The 15721-nt window shown below is 43.6% G+C and overlaps 1 protein-coding gene across 2 annotated transcripts in view; it reads left to right on the forward strand.

The window, feature by feature from the left end:
• LOC138303973 (serine/threonine-protein phosphatase 4 regulatory subunit 1-like) overlaps window positions 1–15721 on the forward strand; it is a 284441-nt gene that overhangs the window by 228165 nt on the left and 40555 nt on the right. For both annotated transcript variants that reach the window (XM_069243582.1, XM_069243581.1), the window contains 2 exons: window positions 13634–13803; window positions 15208–15662. In XM_069243582.1, the coding sequence (XP_069099683.1) occupies window positions 13634–13803; window positions 15208–15662 (625 nt within the window). The remainder of the gene's footprint in view (window positions 1–13633; window positions 13804–15207; window positions 15663–15721) is intronic.

Raw genomic sequence — 15721 nt, forward strand, 5'->3', positions numbered from 1 at the left:
ACAATTGGCTAATAAAATCAAGCAATCTTACACAATGCCAAAACCATACTCATTATGTGATAGAACCTCTGCACACAATAGGGTTTTCTATAAACTACCAAAAGCCACACCTTCAACCAGCACATCTACAACTGTATCTAGGTGCTATCCTAAATACTCAACTAGCTCTAGCGTACCACTCATACAGCCAAATCAACAATTCACTGTAAGATTTATCATAAAGATTCTAGGAATGATGGCATCTTGCATAGCAATAGTCCCACATGCAAGATTAAACATGAGGCCCTTACAACAGTGCCTTGCACAACAATGGTCACATGCACATGGTCAACTTCAAGATTTAGTGTTGATGGACCGCCAAACACATATGTCCCTTTAATAGTGGAATCGCAGCAATTTAAGGAAGGGGCGGTCGTTTCAAGACCCCATACCTCAGACCATAATTACAACAGATGCATCAGTGATCGGTTGGGGAGCTCACCTAAACAATCACAAGGTCAATGGAATGTCAAACAGAAACAGCTACAGATAAACCAGTTAGAATTCTTAGCTGTGTTCCTTGCCCTAAAGGCATTTCAACCTCTTCTCAAACGGGAGAATGTTCTCCTAAAAACAGACAACATGACAACCATGTATTATCTCCACAAACATGGGGGACACCTTCATCTTAGCTGTCTCTTCTAGCTCAAACAATTTGGAAATAGGCTATTCACAATCAAATTAATCTACTAGCACAATACGTTCCAGGAATAGACAATCAGTTGGCAGATCTCCTCAGCAAAAATCACCAACAAACACACGAATGGGAGATTCACTCACAAGAGCTTCAAAAGTACTTTCGAAAATGGGGAACACCAGACATAGATCTATTCACAACAAGCGAAAACGCAAAATGGCAAAACTTTGCATCCAGACACCCACATCCCCTATCCAAGGGCAATGCTCTATGGATCAATTGGTCAGGGATATTTGCTTACACTTTTCCCCCTCCCCCTCTCCCACTCCTTCCATTTCTAATCAACAAATTACATCAGATGTCTCTCAACATGATACTCATTCCACCAACATGGGCACGCCAAACTTGGTACACAATACTATTAGACTTATCTGTAGTACCTCACTCCAAACTCCCAAACAGACCAGATTTGTTAACACGAAACAAATGTCAAATAAGGCTTCCAAACCCCAATGCTCTCAATCTAGCGATTTGGCTCCTGAAATCCTAGAATTTGGTTATTTAAATCTTCCATCAGAAAGTATGGAAGTTATTAAACAAGCACAAAAACCTACTAGTAGACTGTGCTACGCAAATACGTGGAAACAATTTGTCTACTATTGTCAACCTAAAACCATAGATCCACTTACAGCATCTATACAAGATATTGTATGCTATTTGCTTCATTTACAAAGATCAAATTTGGCTTATTCATCCATTGAAATACACCTTACTGCAATATCTGCATACTTACAAACTATTCAAAATACTTCTCTGTTCACAGTTCCAGTTATCAAAGCCTTCATGGAAGGATTAAAACGCATTATTCCACCAGAACACCACCTGTTCCTTCATGGAATTTAAATATTGTACTTACCAGACTCATGGGATCACCATTGGAACCCATGCACTCTTGCCAAATTCAATTTTTAACATGGAAGGTCGCCTTCTTTGTAGCTATTACTTCTTTAAGAAGAGTTAGTGAAATACAAGCATTCACTCTTGAAGAACCTTTTTTTCCAAGTGCACAAACATAAGGTTGTACTACGAACAAATCCAAAATTTCTACCAAAAGTATTATCTCCTTTTCACATCTATCAAACAGTGGAATTGCCAGTCCTCTTTCCACATCCAGATTCTGTGGCAGAAGGAGCTCTTCATACCCTAGATCTCAAAAGAGCTCTTATGTACTACATAGACAGAACTAAACATTTTAGGAAAACAAAGCAACTCTTTGTTGCTTTCCAACAACAGCATACAGGCATTCCTATATCAAAACAAGGATTAGCAAGATGGATTGTTAGATGTATACAAACATGTTCTATCAAAGCAAAGAGGCAACTCTTGGTCACTCCTAAGCACATGGTCACATGCACCCCCCTCCTCCTCGGAAGCCTGTAGTCGTTTAAGTTTTACATTTGCACATATGTACATGCATTTGTATAGACATCTCTTTATATTTCTATACTCTATCAATCCTTTCTTCACCCTTTGCGGGAAAACAATCTAACAATGGAGTCGATGCCCATGCGCAATGGAACCGAGAGTAGGAGTCACTCGATCCTGTGACTCCGAAAAGACTTCTTTGAAGAAAAACAACTTTTTTACACTCTGAGCCCAACACTAGATGTTAGAATGGATATGCATAGCATGTGAATCTGCAGCACTACATGCCACGAACAGATGTACACTGGGTAAGTGACATTTTCCATATATATATATATATACATATATATATATTAATGAAAAATACTGAGGTTAGCATTATTACTTAGTTATAGTTAAGTAAACTTTATTTTTCCTTATGTTCAAACCCAACATGAACTAAACAAACATTAAAAATTCCAAAATCATAGTTATATCTTATATTGATAATTTATGCACCAGCTCCATATTACCGTAGCTCTTGCACCCCCGTACAGTGTTGTCAACTTGCTAGCTACACTACATTAACTATAATTTGTACGCTAAAGTAACTATAACTAGTGTGGCTGCCATGCACAGTTTTAGCATTAATAATGTGTTTTCAAATGTTGCAGTTATCAGTGATGTCATAGGACATGTCAGGAGTCGTGGAATATGTGGAGTAATTAGCAGAGCAGGGAGAGGGGTGCAAGCTCATTATTTTAGGGCACAAGCTCTAGGTAATGTAGTGCCTTTAGTGGGTTAACAACACTGTGTATGTAGGTGTGCGGGTTACTTTAAATTGGAGGCGGTGCGTAAATTATAAATTTGTTATGACTATAACTTTAGAATTTTGAATGTTTTTGTAATTTATTTGACTTCAATAGAAAGAATAAAGCAAGTTTTCCTAACTATAAGTAGGTGTTAATCTTTGTTTTTTTTCTCTGAATTTTGATGGTTTTCATTTCTTAAAAAGTGTTTTAATTCCGTAGAGTGTACTGTCGTTGATTGGAGTGTGTTAAGTGGAGTGTTATAGAGTACACAAGAGGACAGAGTTATAGAAGGTAGTGTCGTAAAGTGGAGTGGCCTAGAAAGATGTTACATACAATGGAGTGGAGTGGAGTATGGTTGATTGCTGTAAAGTGGAGTGGCATAGAGTGAAATATAATAGTGTGGCGTACAGGCACAAAAGTGTTTCTACAGATAAATGTTCTTGCATTGGTGTAGACGTAATACTTTCAGGAAATTGCGAGATTTTTCAGTAGTAGACCTGGAAAACGTACTCGGCGCATATTTTTGTGAATTGATTTTTTTACATAAGCAGACACACATGCTTATGTGCACATGCACAAATCTGCTCAGTAATTGCAAATTCATTTTCGCAACTGTAGGAAGTTGGCTCTGTATGCACTATTTCAAAGTAAGGAATAGTATGCACAGAGTCCAAGGGGTTCCCCTTAGAGGTAAGATAGTGGCAAAAAGAGATGATACTAATGCTCTATTTTGTGGTAGTGTGGTCGAGCAGTAGGCTTATCAAAGGAGTAGTGTAACGCTTTTTTTGTACATACACACAGGCAATAAATGAGGAACACACACTCAGAGACAATTCCAGGCCAATAGGTTTTTGTATAGAAAAATATATGTTCGGTGGCATGTGTAGCTGCAGATACACATGCTGTGCATAGTCCGCCGTCTGGTGTTGGGTCCGAGTGTTACAAGTTGTTTTTCTTCGAAGAAGTCTTTTCGAGTCACGAGACCGAGGGACTCTTCCCACTTTGGTTCCATTGCGCATGGGCGTCGACTCCATCTTAGATTGTTTTTTTTCCGCCATCGGGTTCGGACGTGTTCCTTTTCGCTCCGTGTTTCGGGTCGGAAAGTTAGTCATAATCAACTGAAAATTAATCGGTATTGTTTCGTTCGGTATCGGGATAGTTAGGGCAAATCGACACCGAGCCTTAAAGAGCTCCGGTAACCCTTCTGGGTATTTTCGATCCCCGTCGGGGCCTGGTCGGCCCGACCGCGTGCAACATCGAGACTAATGGAACGGACCCCGTTCCGATTCTGTCCTAAATGCCACAGTAAATATCCTTATACAGACCAACATTTGGTCTGTAACTTGTGCCTGTCCCCCGAGCACAAGGAAGAGTCATGTGAGGCCTGTCGCGCGTTTCGGTCGAGAAAAACGCTCAGGGACCGAAGAGCCAGGAGGTTGCAGATGGCTTCCACGCCGACAGGACAACAAGGGTTCGAGGAGGAGGAAGAAGAAGAAACTTTCTCCATCCGCGATTCGGATTCCGAAGAATTCGACGTCGACGAGCAACCAACCGTCAGTAAGACGTCGAAAGAAAGATCACACGAGAAAACAGACAAAGCCCAGGGGACGCCACTGCCAACAGGCCATGGCATAACCCATAAAGTAGGTGACCGTCCATCGGCACCGAAAAAGGGCGAGCTGGTGCCGAAGTCGTCCGACTCAGGTCGAGACACAGGCACGCAACACTCTCGGGACCGAGAGAGTGGTGCAGAAAAGGCTCGACACCGAGATAGCGGCACCGAAGCTACTCGACACAGAGACAGCGGCACCGAAGCTGCTCGGCACAGAGATAGCGGCACCGAAGATGGTTGGCACCGAGAGGCCAAGACACCGAAAAAGAGAAAGATCTCGTCGGAGCCGAAAACAACTAAAGACACGTTTTCGGTGCCAAAACACCCGGCAACCGAACCAAAAACCAGCTCCTACTCAGAGGAACAATCACTGTCCTCCCAACTAAAAAGACACAGATTTGAGGAGGAATTACAAACTACAGAGGTAGATCACACGCAAAAGCGGATCTTTATCCAAAGGGGTACAGGGAAAATCAGCACTCTTCCCCCAATCAGAAGGAAAAGGAAACTTGACTTCCAGCAACAAGACAAGCCACCACAAGCAAAGGTGGTAAAGAGGGTAACTCCAACACCCTCTCCACCACAGTCAACTCATGTATCACCAGCACAGACTCCACCTCAATCACCAGCTCATACCACCATGAGCCAGGATGATCAAGCAGCATGGGACCTCTATGATGCTCCAGTATCGGACAATAGTCCAGAGTCGTACCCAACTAAACCCTCACCACCTGAGGACAGTACAGCATATGCACAGGTGGTAGCTAGGGCAGCCTAATTTCATAATGTATCTCTACATTCGGAGCCTATTGAGGATGACTTCCTCTTTAACACCCTGTCCTCCACCCACAGCCATTATCAAAGCCTTCCCATGCTCCCGGGAATGCTAAGGCACGCTAAACAGATTTTCAAGGAGCCTGTTAAAAGCAGAGCAATAACTCCAAGGGTGGAGAAAAAATACAAGGCACCGCCCACAGACCCTGCTTTTATTACATCACAACTGACACCAGATTCAGTAGTCGTAGGAGCAGCTCGTAAAAGAGCCAACTTGCAGACATCAGGCGACGCACCACCTCCGGACAAGGAGAGCCGCAAGTTTGATGCAGCTGGGAAAAGGGTTGCAGCACAAGCTGCAAATCAGTGGCGCATCGCCAACTCGCAAGCACTCCTAGCGCGATACGACAGGGCCCATTGGGACGAGATGCAGCATCTCATCGAGCACCTCCCCAAAGAATTCCAGAAACGAGCGAAACAAGTGGTTGAAGAGGGGCAAAATATCTCCAACAACCAAATACGTTCTTCTATGGATGCAGCAGATACAGCTGCAAGAACAATAAATACTGCTGTGACAGTAAGGAGGCACGCATGGCTGCGCACATCTGGCTTCAAACCTGAGATACAACAGGCAGTGCTCAATATGCCGTTCAATGAACAGCAATTGTTTGGCCCATAAGTGGACACTGCAATTGAAAAATTAAAGAAGGACACTGACACAGCCAAAGCCATGGGCGCACTCTATTCCCCGCAGGGCAGAGGCACATTTGGCACATTTCGCAAAACAACTTTCAGAGGAGGGTTTTGAGGTCAAGCAACAGAAGCCAGCACCTCACAAACAAGACCACCTACCTACCAGGGACAATATCAAAGGGGTGGCTTTCGAGGCCAATACAGAGGGGGCCAATTCACAAGAAACCGGGGAAAGTTTCAAGGTCCCAAAACCCCTCAAAATAAACAGTGACTCACAGGTCACCCAACCCCTTCACACAACACCAGTGGGGGGAAGACTAAGTCAGTTCCGCAAATCATGGGAGGAAATAACAACAGACACTTGGGTCTTAGCAATTATCCAACATGGTTATTGCATAGAATTTCTCCAACTCCCTCCAAATGTCCCACCGAAAACACACAATATGTCAAAACAGCATATAGACCTTCTAGGACTAGAAGTTCAAGCATTACTGCAAAAAGACGCAATAGAATTAGTACCAAAAACACAAAAGAACACAGGAGTTTACTCACTGTACTTTCTAATACCGAAAAAGGACAAAAGTCTGAGACCAATATTAGATCTCAGAACACTAAACACCTACATCAAATCAGATCACTTTCACATGGTCACGTTACAAGACGTAATACCACTACTGAAACAGCAAGACTACATGACAACGTTAGATCTAAAAGACGCGTATTTCCATATACCGATACATCCCTCGCACAGGAAATACCTAAGGTTCGTATTCAAAGGAATACATTACCAATTCAAAGTGCTGCCATTCGGAATAACAACAGCACCAAGAGTCTTTACAAAATGTCTAGCAGTAGTAGCTGCACATATCAGGAGGCAGCAAATACACGTGTTCCCGTACCTAGACGATTGGTTAATCAAAACCAACTCGCTAACAAAGTGTTCACACCACACAGATTATGTTATACAAACCCTTTACAAACTGGGTTTCTCCATCAACTATGCAAAGTCACACCTTTTGCCGTGTCAAACACAGCAATACTTAGGAGCGACAATCAACACAACAAAAGGGATAGCCACTCCAAGTCCACAAAGGGTTCAAAATTTTCACAAGGTGATACAAGCTATGTATCCAACACAAAAGATACACGCAAAGATGGTATTAAAACTCCTAGGCATGATGTCCTCATGCATAGCCATTGTCCCAAACGCAAGATTGCACATGCGGCCCTTACAACAGTGCCTAGCATCACAATGGTCACATGCACAGGGTCAACTTGTAGATCTGGTGTTGATAGACCGCCAAACATACATCTCGCTTCTATGGTGGAACAGTACAAATTTAAACAAAGGGCGGCCTTTCCAAGACCCAGTGCCACAATACGTGATAACAACAGATGCTTCCATGACAGGGTGGGGAGCACACCTCAATCAACACAGCATCCAAGGACAATGGGACGTACATCAAAGAAAGTTTCATATAAATCACCTAGAATTGTTAGCAGTATTTCTAGCGTTGAAAGCATTCCAACCAATGATAACCCACAAATACATTGTCGTCATGTTGTCTGTTTTGACAAGAATGTATTATTTAAACAAACAGGGGGGAACACACTCGACACAGTTGTGTCTCCTAACACAAAAAATATGGCATTGGGCAATTCACAACCACATTCGCCTAATAGCGCAGTTTATTCCAGGGATCCAGAACCAGCTAGCAGACAATCTCTCTCGGGATCACCAACAGGTCCACGAATGGGAAATTCACCCCCAAATCCTGAACACTTACTTCCAAATTTGGGGAACACCTCAAATAGATCTATTTGCAACAAAAGAAAACGCAAAATGCCAAAACTTCGCATCCAGGTACCCACACCGGCAATCTCAAGGCAATGCTCTATGGATGAATTGGTCAGGGATATTTGCGTACGCTTTTCCCCCTCTCCCTCTCCTTCCATATCTAGTAAACAGATTGAGTCAAAACAAACTCAAACTCAGACTAATAGCACCAACATGGGCAAGACAACCTTGGTATACCACACTACTAGACCTGTCAGTAGTACCTCATATCAAACTACCCAACAGGCCAGATCTGTTAACACAACACAAACAACAGATCAGGCATCCAAACCCAGCATCGCTGAATCTAGCAATTTGGCTCCTGAAATCCTAGAATTTGGACACTTGAACCTCACACAAGAGTGTATGGAGGTCATAAAACAAGCTAGAAGACCATCCACTAGGCACTGCTATGCAAGTAAATGGAAAAGATTTGTTTGTTACTGCCATATAATCAAGTCCAACCATTGCATGCATCTCCAAAAGATGTAGTAGGATATTTACTACATTTACAAAAATCAAATCTAGCTTTCTCTTCCATAAAAATACATCTCGCAGCAATATCTGCTTACCTGCAGATTACTCATTCAACTTCCCTATTTAGAATACCTGTCATTAAAGCGTTTATGGAGGGCCTAAAGAGAATTATACCACCAAGGACACCACCTGTTCCTTCATGGAACCTCAACATTGTCTTGACAAGGCTCATGGGTCCACCTTTCGAACCCATGCATTCTTGTGAAATGCAATACTTAGCGTGGAAAGTTGCATTTCTCATTGCCATCACATCTCTAAGAAGAGTAAGTGAAATACAGGCGCTTACCATACAAGAACCATTTATTCAAATACACAAAAATAAGGTCGTTCTAAGAACAAATCAAAAATTCTTACCAAAGGTTATCTCACCGTTCCACTTAAACCAAACAGTGGAATTACCAGTGTTCTTCCCACAGCCAGATTCAATAGCTGAAAGAGCACTACATACATTAGACATCAAGAGAGCGCTAATGTACTACATTGACAGGACAAAAGAAATTAGGAAGACAAAACAACTATTTATTGCCTTCCAAAAACCTCATACAGGAAATCCAATTTCAAAACAAGGTATCGCCAGATGGATAGTAAAGTGCATCCAAACCTGCTATCTTAAAGCAAAGAGAGAACTGCCTATTACACCAAAGGCACACTCAACCAGAAAGAAAGGTGCTACTATGGCCTTTCTAGGAAATATTCCAATGACCGAAATATGTAAGGCAGCAACATGGTCTACGCCTCATACATTTACTAAACACTACTGTGTAGATGTGTTATCTGCACAACAGGCCACAGTAGGTCAAGCCGTACTAAGAACTTTATTTCAAACTACTTCCACTCCTACAGGCTGAACCACCGCTTTTGGGGAGATAACTGCTTACTAGTCTATGCACAGCATGTGTATCTGCAGCTACACATGCCACCGAACGGAAAATGTCACTTACCCAGTGTACATCTGTTCGTGGCATTAGTCGCTGCAGATTCACATGCGCCCACCCTCCTCCCCGGGAGCCTGTAGCCGTTTAGAAGTAGATCTTGAACATTTGTACATTTGTAAATATATTACATTAAACCTTCATTTTGTACATACGTATTTATTCCATTGCATGGGCACTATTATTAGCATACACAACTCCTACCTCACCCTCTGCGGGGAAAACAATCTAAGATGGAGTCGACGCCCATGCACAATGGAACCAAAGTGGGAGGAGTCCCTCGGTCTTGTGACTCGAAAAGACTTCTTCGAAGAAAAACAACTTGTAACACTCCGACCCAACACCAGACGGCGGACTATGCACAGCATGTGAATCTGCAGCGACTAATGCCACGAACAGATGTACACTGGGTAAGTGACATTTTCCTTTCTTAGTTTATTTTAAGAACCACAGGTTCAAATTCTACATGTAATACTTTGCATGAAAGGTATTGCAGGTAAGTACTTTAGGAACTTTGAATAATCACAATAGCATATATACTTTTCAAATAAAACACATATAGCTATTTTAAAACTAGACACTTAGTGCAATTTTCACAGTTCTTAGGGGAGGTAAGTACTTGTTAGTTCTTGCAGGCAAGTAAACCACCTACGGGGTTCAAGTTTGGGTCCAAGGTAGCCCACCGTTGGGGGTTCAGAGCAACCCCAAAGTTACCACACCAGCAGCTCAGGGCCGGTCAGGTGCAGAGTTCAAAGTGGTGCCCAAAACACATGGGCTTCAATGGAGAAGGGGTGCCCCGGTTCCAGTCTGCCAGCAGGTAAGTACCCGCGTCTTCGGAGGGCAGACCAGGGGGGTTTTGTAGGGCACCGGAGGGGACACAAGTTAGCACAGAAAGTACACCCTCAGCAGCATGGGGGCGGCCGGGTGCATTGTGCCAACACACGTCGGGTTTGTCGTTGAAATCAATGGGAGACCAAGGGGTCTCTTCAGCGATGCATGCAGGCAAGGGGGGGGGCTCCTCGGGGTAGCCACCACCTGGGCAAGGGAGAGGGCCTCCTGGGGGTCACTCCTGCACTGGAGTTCCGATCTTTCAGGTCCTGGGGGCTGCGGGTGCAGAGTCTTTACCAGGCGTCGGTATCTGGGAGTCAGGCAGTCGCGGTCAGGGGGAGCCTCGGGATTCACTCTGCAGGCGTCGCTGTGGGGGCTCAGGGGGGACAACTTTGGTTACTCACAGTCTCGGAGTCGCCGGGGAGTCCTCTCTGAAGTGTTGTTTCTCCACCAGTCGAGTCGGGGTCGCCGGGTGCAGGGTTGCAAGTCTCAATCTTCTGGCTGTTGTCTTTAAGTTGCTCCTTTGGAAACAAAGTTGCAGTCTTGGGTGAACAGGGCCGCTGTTCTCTGGAGTTTCTTGGTCCTTTTAGAGCAGGGCAGTCCTCTGAGGATTCAGAGGTCGCTGGTCCTGGGAAAGCGTCGCTGGAGCAGTTTTCTTCCGAAGGGGGAGACAGGCCGGTAGAGCTGGGGCCAAGGCAGTTGGTGTCTCCGTCTTCTCTGCTGGGTTTTTCAGCTCAGCAGTCCTCTTCTTCTTAGGTTGCAGGAATCTGGTTTCCGAGGTTCTGGGGAGCCCCTAAATACTGAATTTAGGGGTGTGTTTAGGTCTGGGAGGGCAGTAGCCAATGGCCACTGTCCTTGAGGGTGGGTACACCCTCTTTGTGCCTCCTCCCTGAGGGGAGGGGGGCACATCCCTATCCCTATTGGGGGAATCCTCCTTCTACAAGATGGAGGATTTCTAAAAGTCAGTCACCTCAGCTCAGGACACCTTAGGGGCTGTCCTGACTGGCCAGTGACTCCTCCTTGTTTTTCTCATTATCTCTCCTGGACTTGCTGCCAAAAGTGGGGGCTGTGTCCAGGGGGCGGGCATCACCACTAGCTGGAGTGCCCTAGGGCATTTTAACACGAAGCTTGAGCCTTTGAAGCTCACTGCTAGGTGTTACAGTTCCTGCAGGGGGAGGTGTGAAGCACCTCCACCCAGAGCAGGCTTTTTCTGTCCTCAGAGAGCACAAAGGCTCTCACCACATGGGGTCAGAAACTCGTCTCTCAGCAGCAGGCTGGCAGAGACCAGTCAGTCCTGCACTAAACAATTGGGTAAAATACGTGGGGTGCATCTCTAAGATGCCCTCTGTGTGCATTTTTTAATAAATCCAACACTGGCATCAGTGTGGGTTTATTATTCTGAGAAGTTTGATCCTAAACTTCCCAGTATTCAGTGTAGCCATTATGGAGCTGTGGAGTTTGTTTTTGACAGACTCCCAGACCATATACTCTTATGGCTACCCTGCACTTACAATGTCTAAGGTTTTGCTTAGACACTGTAGGGGCATAGTGCTCATGCACCTATGCCCTCACCTGTGGTATAGTGCACCCTGCCTTAGGGCTGTAAGGCCTGCTAGAGGGGTGACTTACCTATGCCATAGGCAGTGTGATGTTGGCATGGCACCCTGAGGGGAGTGCCATGTCGACTTAGTCTTTTTCTCCCCACCAGCACACACAAGCTGGCAAGCAGTGTGTCTGTGCTGGGTGAGGGGTCCCTAGGGTAGCATAAGACATGCTGCAGCCCTTCGAGACCTTCCCTGGCATCAGGGCCCTTGGTACCAGGGGTACCAGTTACAAGGGACTTACCTGGGTGCCAGGGTTGTGCCAATTGTGGAGTCAATGGTACATTTTAGGTGAAAGAACACTGGTGCTGGGGCCTGGTTAGCAGAGTCCCAGCACACTTCTCAGTCAAGTCAGCATCAGTATCAGGCAAAAAGTGGGGGGTAACTGCAACAGGAAGCCATTTCTTTACAGCAAACCTCTAGAAAAATGTTTAATTCTGTCCTTGTAAGGAATGAATAGCCCTCTTTTTAAGTACGGAAAGACATTGGAAAGAAGTCAGTGAATACCCGTAACCATGTACAGTTGCAGTTGTGCACAGACTCACATTGTGTTCCAACCTTGCAACTTTTGCTTCCCATCTACTTCCAGCCCTTAAAAGTAGATTTGTAGAAGAATGCAAAATCAGTGCCTTGCTAGTATCCAAACCCCATTTGGATATGTTCTGTGGCATTAACTGGACTGGTAATAATGTGAATGATGCCCTAAATTGTCCTTCACTGCGTTTCATCAAGAAGGACAAAGAGGACACTTACATTTCTGAAGTATTGCGTCCCTTGGACGAGTAGACCTTTCATGAACTCCACACACCTGCTGCAGGCTAATTTCAAAACTACTGTTGCTTGTAACACACTTTTAATGAGAAGCTAGTTGATTCCTTAAAGGGAAATAATTATTGTTGAAATAAAGTAAATTGCACTTTCCCTTGATTAACAAGGGGACCTTTTATGAAGAATTGTGCATTTCCTGTAAGTTTGCTCTCTCTACTTTGCACCGAAAGGATGTGGTATTGAAAGTAAGTCTTTTGTATGACTGTAAAACACACCCTTATCTGGAAGCAACCTATAAATGTGCATTTTCTGTTCACATTTGTTTACTTAATAGTTACACAGATTATGCATCCCTGGTTCTGAATGCACAGTGTTCTATTAGTGTTCACCTACACGTTGATAAAATGTTTTGAGCTTCATCTCTTTACCATTTATCTTGTCCTGAGTCCTTTGAATGCACTGAAATTATTGATTTTGTCTTTACCCGCTGTAACTAGCTTCATACAAAGTTCAAATGTAATCATATTGCATTTATTCTTAGTATCACTTTCAATTCCTCTACCTTTATTTTCTTAATTAGTAACACACTCTCAATGATCATAAAGTAAATATGATGAGACTAAATAGTTTTGCTGTTGCTTTTCCTAATAGAACTTTTTCCTGCATTCTTTTAAAACACTAAAATGAGTTGCTTTGAATCAGTAATGTATGTAGTCTCCATCAATGAGTAGACCACGTCCAAATGGTGCGAAGATTTAAAAGAAGCTAGCATAGGCGCATCATTGTGCAGGAAAGTTTGAATTGGAAGAACAGCCAAGAAAATGAAAAGGCGTGGGAGGATGAGGGTAGCTCCGGGAGAGGTGTCATCTGTCAGAATTAGAACACCATTGTGTTGAAAATTCATAAGCAGTCATTGAGATGTTAATAATACCCCAGTCTTCAACCTCTTTGCTTATCTTTGTTTGAGTGCCTTGAATCCTCAGCAATCCTGTCTACACAATGTATTCGCATTATATTGTGGCATAGCAGCAACTTGTTCTGGAAAGGCACACAAAAATTACTTGATTTTGTTAGTGAAAGCCTCAGAAATGCTTGATACTGTCATAGTTTTGTATTGCTCAGTGTAATGACCACTGTATTTTCTCTTTTATTGCCACAGGTTCGTCAGGCTGCCTTCCAGTCCCTGGGTCCATTTATTTCTACTTTTGCCAACCCATCCAGTGCTGGTCTTTATATCAAGGAGGACGGTACACTCAGCATACGCCCATCTTCAGAAGACGTATTGACTACTTCCAACTCTGGTGAAAATAGTGTTGTTGATTCCAACAGGTAAAACTATATAGGAAATGGAAATGCAAGAGAACCTGATCTATCTGATAATGCTTCTTGTACTGGATTTAATTTACATGCTGTTCTGAACAGATGCATTGTTAAAATAACAGCACCTTGTTTGGCAAAATAGCTCAGGCACTTGGTCTTGTGTCTGTGAATTTGCAGACAAAAATCTTGGCAGAGCACACTCCTGTGGGTGATGAAATGGAGAGATAGCCAGTTGAGTGATAGCACATATTAGAACCTTATGTGAAACATTGAAAGCCTGATTGCCAATAAGAACTCTCCCTTTGCAGACTGTAAATACTAACATATGCTGGCTTAATAGGCATTTTGTGGCTACCATCGCCTTCCTCCTCTGGTGTGTTCATGTGCTCTGCATCCTCATCCCTTCATTCTTTTTTTCTCTTCCTTAAAGTTGAATGGTGGATCCGTTATCCAAAACTAAAATAAGACCTGCTCCTGTTTTGTGTGGTGCATATCCCATGCAATGGTTAAAGGAAGATTTTTCTCCCTTTAAAGGTTCCCCATGCCATCTCCACCAATCACTACACTCTGGTGCAGAACAAAGTCCGGTAGCCATAGAATAGGAGGAAAAGAGTGGGGTGGTTAGCCTCCTCTTCTTCTGTGGCTACTCAACTGATTTCCTTAAGCTTTGGCCAACAGATTCCACTACTCCCTTCCAGTGAGACCCAAGTACAGTGACTGAATCACAGCTTTTTCCCATTAGGTCTGGGTGGCTATTTCTTTTCTTTCTGCAAACATTGAGTGGAATCTCCCAGCATATGCACGGCTTTGCCTCAGTGCAATTTAGGGGAATTTATCCCCTAAGTTTAGCATTAGAGCCACATATTTTTTGCTTTATATCTTTGCATCTTTTGTCTCAGGACACCCGAATCTTAGATTGTTAAATGTGTGACTGTCAGAGGGACCCATGATTCCACTTGTGGATTTCTTATGATCATGCTTTTTTATTTGCTGGTTTGCCTATTTTCATAATTGTTTTCGACTTGTTAGACAGTGGAGTACAGAGTCTGGTACTGTTGGATAACATTAGCTCTGTTTTCAGCATGTTAATTTGGCTCAGTTGTCTTCAACATGATACACTTCTGAATGGTCGCAAGAAGTTACAGATACTCCATAAGCTGCCATATTTGTGCATTGTGTGCGTACTCCACATATTGACCATTATCCTCCAGGTTGACATGTTTATGTTAGAAGTTTTAGTGGCCTCCCTGGATGCAATATCAAATTAAAACACAATCTTATATGTAGTTTAGAACTCTTTAGGGCCAGGTAGCATAATACACGGGACATGTGTTCTTTGAGAGTTTTAGATCTGCCTTGTTTTTGTAATTAAATGCTATTTTAGTCTAGTCTCTGCTTATTGTATATTTACAGTTCAGAGGAGGTTGCCAAATTCCAGGCACATCAAGCAGCTGACGTGCCACCAGTTGAGAAAAATGGCCCACAGTCATCTGAGTCAACGAACATGGACATGAAAGTGGAAAGAGTGGCCTGCCCTGATGGCGGGAGCACAGATGGATTGCCTTGTAGTGATCATACATCAGCACCGGAAATAAGGGGGACAGGAGAGTGTCCAGGGCCTGGAATTTACAACTCTGATTTCACTTCTGATCATTGCAAGGATGTGTTTAGCTCTTTCCTTTTCTGGCGCTCTCCTTTACCCGATATTAGCCAGGATTTGAAGTTGCTTCAGACACATGATGAAAACAACGAAGAAGAGCAAGACAGTACACAGTCTGCAGCCCTGTGCAATGCATATGCAGCCAGCAGTGAGATACAAAAGGTGCTGGAAAGTTTAAAAGAGCACATGGATGACCCAGATGTTCAAGGTAAAGCAGTGAGATATAAGGGCAAGTAGAGGGCACACTGAACCCACCAAGAAGGTTGA

Source organism: Pleurodeles waltl, chromosome 7 (assembly GCF_031143425.1).
Source record: "Pleurodeles waltl isolate 20211129_DDA chromosome 7, aPleWal1.hap1.20221129, whole genome shotgun sequence".
Lineage (NCBI taxonomy): Eukaryota > Metazoa > Chordata > Amphibia > Caudata > Salamandridae > Pleurodeles > Pleurodeles waltl.